Source organism: Trachurus japonicus, chromosome 19 (genome assembly GCF_045865225.1).
Source record: "Trachurus japonicus isolate A0001 chromosome 19, Traja_1.0".
Classification (NCBI taxonomy): domain Eukaryota; kingdom Metazoa; phylum Chordata; class Actinopteri; order Carangiformes; family Carangidae; genus Trachurus; species Trachurus japonicus.
The window spans coordinates 21340692-21347277 of NC_140925.1; the positions used below are offsets into that span (position 1 = coordinate 21340692).

Genomic DNA, 6586 nt, shown 5'->3' on the forward strand with positions numbered 1-6586 from the left:
GGAGATTCATCCACATTAACGTGAGACTTTTTTATAACCGAATAGAAACTCCTCCTTGTCCCTTTAAAGTTTAGTATGATTAGTAGTTAGTTGAAAAGAAGTCATGTCTGAACAGTAGGCTACATACAGTAAGAAAGTGGCAGGTTAGTATTTGCTTAGCATAAATACCGGAAAGAGGGTCTTATACATGATGTCATTTTTTTAAATCTGTAATGCTTCTTTTGACTAGTTGCTTCTCCTTGGTAGCAGATTTTATGAGCTAAACAAGCATAAATGTAGTAATAATGATTGATAAATAAGTAGACAAATAAGAAGGCCTATATGTTGTCTTTGTCCAGGCAGGGAAAATTACAGGTGCTTCAGTTCGACAGCAGCATGAAGTTAATAAAGCTGATGGTGGAGGTGACTAACCTCCCTTCTCCGGGGAAGGTTGCTGAGGACGCTCACCAGGCCATGCTCAACGTCACCATCCCTGACGCACTGAAATACTCTGGCGTCAGATCAACGGTACGTCCACTGGGGGGCAGCAGATGATAGGGAAATTACCATTTAATAGTTTTTCCCTATTGCCAGGCCTTAAATCATTTTATTAAAAGCACAATGCACTATGAGACTGTTCAATTTTGTTTAGGCTTAAAAATAATCACTCCTCAATGTCCATAAGAAATGTAAAGGCTGCACTGATTGCGCCTACTTTCCCATGAATTCCATCAGTCTCATAATTCTTTTGATCCGCTGACTGTTTAGGACCATGACGTACAGTGCACTTATGACGGCAATGTTCTTTGTGAGCTGGGGAATCCGCTTAAAGGCAAGGAAAAGGTGAGTTTGTATGCCTGTCTCTCAAAGAGTTTGGCTTTTTTACTCAGGTTGGTTTATGATTCTTCTAATATCATTGTTTTCATCATCAGGTGTCACTTGTCTTAAACTTTGAGACATCAGGGATTAATCTTTATACACAAGAGATTGAAGCCCAGCTGCTTCTGTCCACGTAAGTATATGAGATTGTTTTTTTTTATCAACATGTTTAAACTTGCATCTCAACCTTGATTCTACAGTTAAGCATTTCTTCTTATTTTCTAACTCTTTAAACACTTTTTTAGTGTTTAAAGTTAATTTGCATTTTAATTCTCCATGGTATGTCATTGTGGTTATACATTATGGTTTATAATGCTATATATAATAAGCGTATTTCTTCAGTCTTAGTGAACAGAGTGACCTGAAGCCGGTGCCTGTGGGCCTGCTGATTGAAAATACCATTCTGCCCTCCTTCTCCATGTGAGTCCCATTATCTAATAACTCATGATGCAGTGTATATACAGTACAGTGAAGAGCACAGAAATGCCATGGCGGCACTGAATGTCACATCACATTATCTTCCACACCACGTCTCTCTCCCAGCCGCACAGTGTACATTAACTTGTCACTCTGTACAGGGAGAAGCGCTTGGTGCAAACAACGTTCGGTGGGACAGTGATGGGCGAGTCCGCCATGGTAAACACCAGTGACGTGGGTAGTCTGGTGGAGTTCACCTTCAACGTGAGTCACCTCTACCACTCAGGCTATATTAGACCTCCACGACTGTATATTGCATCTACACTATGTGTGCTACTCACCCACATTTCCCTCATCCCCACCCAGTCTCTGGAGCCAGTGCTTCTATTCTTCAGAAGTTTAATATTGTGTGGGGAAGGGATTGTTATGTGAGCTATGGTTTGTGGTGTAAGCATGACCAGGGGTGGATACTATTTAGGAGTCACAAAGTTACAGTCCAGCTCTGACTGTTATTTTACCCCATATTATTTCATAGTATCATTTTGATTTTGTTTTTTCCGTGCTGCTGCCTGTCTGACTCTCCACCAGGTCGAAATGAGAGGTGACCCCCTGGGAGACTTGGGGACACTGGGTGTGGAGTTTAACTGGCCTTTAGAGGTATCCAACGGCAAGTGGCTGCTGTACCTGACGAAGATCGTTGTTAAGGGGGAATCAGAGGTGGAGTGTAAACCTCCTGAAGCACTCGTCAACACACTGAACCTCACTGTAAGACTCTGCTCTAAGTTTTTATTTAAGTGTTGCACATTATGTCAGTCCTAAATATGTTGGATGCCTTGAAATAGTGCGCAGATTGAAAATGAGACGAGGGCGTAGGTTTGTCTAAACATTGGTAGGGACACAACAACCTTGCTACCCCTCCAAAACAAATTGAAATTCTACATTTACTCAATACAAATATTTGTATATTCAGTTGGCCTGCCACTTTTGCTCTTCCACTTCTTCCTTTGATTTTATGTTTAAAACTAGCCCCACCATCATCGGCTCCAATATTAAAATGCAGCCTCCTGCATCAATATCGATAATGTCACAATGAATCGTTGATGATATTAGTTGCCAGGTTTTAATTTTAATTAATCAATATCGCTGCTGGCTGGTTAGTATACTATCTGTTTTACTAAACGTTACGTACACTTGTTTTTGGAGTCATATCTACAAAGTACAAAATGTGTGGGTGTGGACAACATTTATCTAAGTGTGCTGTGCAAAAGTAGCCTGACAAGCCAGACTACATCATTAACATGTCTAGTCTGGCAACGACCGGTAGACCTCGGCTCAATCCAGGGGGCGGGATGAAGGCTGTCTTTCAAACTGCCTCTGCACCAATAGGGTAGCGCTACGACCAATCAGAGCAAAGAGCAGGATGACGTTAGCCTGACAAGCCAATTAAAATGTATGTCGTCATCGCGTTAAGCCGCCCAACGACTCTCTAAACAGATAGAGCGCTGTGATTGGTCAACACAAACGGTGTTCGAGACTCAAAAAGTTCCTATGGCTCGTTTCTAGACCCACCTACGGAGCAAAGAGATTTGCTGCCACTAGGGTGCAGATAGATTTCTAGGCTAGTGCAAAAGAGCTTATGAGCCTCAATACAGTTTGTGCCTCTAACCAATCAGCCAATAGTATGCCTCAACTGACTTAACTCTAACCACAGTGGGTTCACTCTATTATTAAGGGTAATTCTGTCCTCCCAAAATGTTGTTTTTTTTTACATGTCCCTACCGTCCATATGCAAACATACGCCCATGACCTGAGGGAACATGTAAAGCCAAAGTAGGCGCTAAAGATGCAGACTATAACGCACAAATGATGCCAGTGATTCAGCTGGAAAACCACATAAAAAGGTGACTGGGTTGATATTCAGACTGAGACCTTTGATGCGTGTGGCGGTTTTTGTTGTAATCTTTCCTATCTCTCCTGTCTTGTTCTTCCACGCTTTACGGCGTCCTGTTGCCCACACCCTTGAAATACGCACATCCCAAAATGTTCCATCTATGAAAAGCCACAAACTTGGTTACAAATAAACAGAGGTAGAGGCCTTAATGAAAGGCCTGGGACAAAGAACAACAGAGTGGTACAGCTAGCTGCTTTGTGAGGCTGCACTAAAGCACAATGGTGCTTTGAACTAGATGCTAACGCAAGCATACTAAGACACCCGCAGTGACACAGCAGGTAAAATATTTAGCATGCTGGCACACTAACTTTTGACAATTAGCACTAAACATGCTGTACAGTTTTAAAATGTAGCAGTGGCCTTGAGATTTGGTCTGAACTGGACTAATATTAACTAAAACTAAATTGAATTAACTGCTGCTGTTTATATTGTGCTTTTATATTGGTCAGACTTATGACATAAATTGTATCTGGGTGAAGTGAAGCAGTCTGAGCAGTTGAAGTAAACGTCAGTGGTGTGAAAATGGTCTGACAGCCAAACCACAGCTGCTCAGAAATACATTTTGGAAAAAAACATCTGTGTCGCCACATACAAACCTCACATAGCCCCGAAACAGAAAATCGTAATGCATGTGGCCTAAATATAGACGATGGAAATGACAATTCTATTCTGAGAGGAATTTAGTAATGTCTTTATCAAAACCAGTAATTACTACTAACCCTCTGATGTAATGTCTCTGTCTCCTCTACTTCCTCCCTTCATTTTCTCCTCTCTTTCTCTCTGTCTCTCTCTCTCTCTCTTGCCTTCCAGTTGTCAGAGAGCAGGCCCGGGCGCACTAAACGGCAGATTGTGGTGGATGATGTTCATGATACGACCCAGCCGCAAATCATTGAGCCGCAGGCGTCAATCAAACTGACCACTCATCGAAAAGAGACCTACGAGTTGGTAAGAAATGGGACCGCCCGAGTGCTCTCATGGTCCGTATTCAGACAAAAAGTGTGCCTATACAGTACACATCACTGACACTACATTAGTCAAGACCGCCTGAACCGAGACCAAGACACTACCAAGACCAGAGAGTATCAAGACCAAGACCAGAGAGTATCAAGACCAAGACAAGACCAAGACCAGTTGAGCTCAAGACCGAGAACGAGACCAAAAAACAGTTACACCATATTTTGCTATTCCACATGAGTTGTAGAACGCGAGAGGGCGAGTGCCAACACGTCTGTGTCACAAAATGCATGTGATTGGTTCCACTTGAAGGGGGTGAATAAATAATGATATCCAAAAAAAAGCATGCCTGTCTGGATATTGTAGGCTACAAATCCCTTTGAGACCGTTCTGCCAGTCCCAGACATTGCGAGGCCAAGAGACCTGAGACCGAGACCAAACACCGTCGAGACCGAGACAAGACCAAGACCACAAAAAGTGGTCTTGAGACCAAGACCGGTCTACAAGTCTACACTACATTATGTGGATGTCTCGAGTAGCCTACATCATGAACACAATTAAGACTTGTAGCAATTTTATAACTATTAAATAATGCTAAATGAAACATGCATGCATTCATTCATTTGTTGAGACATACTGGCGCAATAACACCAGCACCAACCTACATTCACACCACATATACTATAAAATAGAATCAGTAGAAGTAAATCTTGGACTGACAGTCTCCCTGGATGCCTATAACAATAAAACAGATTTAACGGTCATGGCTCCGAGGCTCCTTCCTTTCTACTACTGCTGGAATACTTTATCAGCTTGTGTACAACCTAAAACAAAATCTGCAAATATAATATAAAGCGGTTGTCCATGTTTGTTTAATTGTTGTGTTGAAGGGCTGCGCCCTGGGGAATGTGAAATGTGTGACGTTCACCTGCCCACTAATCAACATGACGCAGTCAGCCAAGATTTATGTCCGGTCCCGTTTGTGGAACAGCACGATGCTTGAGGTTCGTTCACCAGCTGCAGCCACACACACACACACTCACACACACTTTGCAACTCATCGATGGCAAACTACAACAGTTTAGTTCATTGTGAAAATGTTCTCGTGTGTGTGTGTTCCTGCAGGACTATGCCAACGCTTTAAGAGTTAAAGTCCGAGGTGAAGCCACGCTGAAGCTCATTACTAATAAACCAACCCTCAGGATGGTCAGTCAGCCCATCACGGTGCGTAAAAGCTGATGATGACGATCGAGATCATTGGGATCATCAGGATGATAATGATGATGATGATTTTCCCTGACTGCCTCCTGCTGTCTTATAGTTCACCGTAGAAATAGACCCAGTGGAGGGAGTGGAGATCCCCTACGAGCTCCCGCTATGGATCATCATCTCAGCCGCAGTAGCTGGAATCCTCCTACTAGGAATCATTATTCTTATACTATGGAAGGTGAGGATACAAATCGTGTCAAGCTGATCGTGCTCTTGTACATTGACATGCTGTAAATCTGACAGAGACATGCTCTGAATGTCTCTGCTGACCCGTTGAGCTCACATCTATAAACTCCGTATCAAGCCGTCAGTCTAACGTTCGACCTACCCCTCCCTCCCCATGCACCCTCCTCTTCCACCGCCCCCCAGTGTGGCTTCTTCCAGAGGGCCAGCAGGAGGGAGATGTATGAGGCCAAGGCCCAGAAGGCTGAGATGAAGATCCAGCCTTCTGAGACAGAGAGGCTGACAGAGGACTACTGAGGCCCCCAGGGCCGCCTGACAGCACACACCAGTGGGGCTTTTGGGTAAAAAAAAAACAAAAAAAGAAAACTTTCAAATGGATTTCCTACAGATTCTGTTACTTACAGCACTAAGCTTGGGGTGTGAATCAGCTTACCACTCCACTTTCTGTCTCTTCACTTTCACATCAACTTCCCGTAGGCACTGTAACTAACATTTCTTCTTTTTCCCTTTCAGGCTAATACTGTGCATTGCACTGCTGCTGTAACTCTTATTTAAGCTGCTTTATCTATCTTTCCAATCTCACGCAGTAGGAAATTGTGGGTCTCTCGGTTACCTTAACCTGATTTTCCTCAGCCTCCGAATCCTAAATCTTCCTCTCAACCCATCAATAATCCCAGCTCCCCTGCCATTTCACTGCCTCGTCTTAAATGTCACCTCCCTCTCTCCCTCTCTCCCCCTCCAGCTTGGATTCTTTAAGCGAGCCATCTACTACCGGATAATGCCAAAGCACCAGGGGGTGAAAATTCGCAAGGCTGAGCGTTATCAGTTTAATCTGGGATTTCAGCCTGAGGAGCCGCAAAAAAAGTATTGGATCACCAGCTGGACAGAGATGCAGCATTGCCACTGCTGAGGCCTTTACTTTGAACCCTGAACCTTGAACATTGAACCTTGAAC

General features: G+C 43.5%; 1 protein-coding gene across 1 annotated transcript in view; it reads left to right on the forward strand.

The window, feature by feature from the left end:
• The window catches only part of itga3b (integrin, alpha 3b), a 30125-nt gene extending 23539 nt beyond the window's left edge, over positions 1 to 6586 (forward strand). Inside the window, exons 15-26 of the mRNA XM_085761940.1 lie at positions 339 to 507; positions 748 to 822; positions 912 to 991; positions 1201 to 1278; positions 1437 to 1539; positions 1864 to 2040; positions 4037 to 4171; positions 5071 to 5184; positions 5306 to 5404; positions 5502 to 5627; positions 5819 to 5973; positions 6375 to 6586. Of these exons, the coding sequence (XP_085618066.1) occupies positions 339 to 507; positions 748 to 822; positions 912 to 991; positions 1201 to 1278; positions 1437 to 1539; positions 1864 to 2040; positions 4037 to 4171; positions 5071 to 5184; positions 5306 to 5404; positions 5502 to 5627; positions 5819 to 5929 (1267 nt within the window). The 3' untranslated portion in view covers positions 5930 to 5973; positions 6375 to 6586. The remainder of the gene's footprint in view (positions 1 to 338; positions 508 to 747; positions 823 to 911; positions 992 to 1200; positions 1279 to 1436; positions 1540 to 1863; positions 2041 to 4036; positions 4172 to 5070; positions 5185 to 5305; positions 5405 to 5501; positions 5628 to 5818; positions 5974 to 6374) is intronic.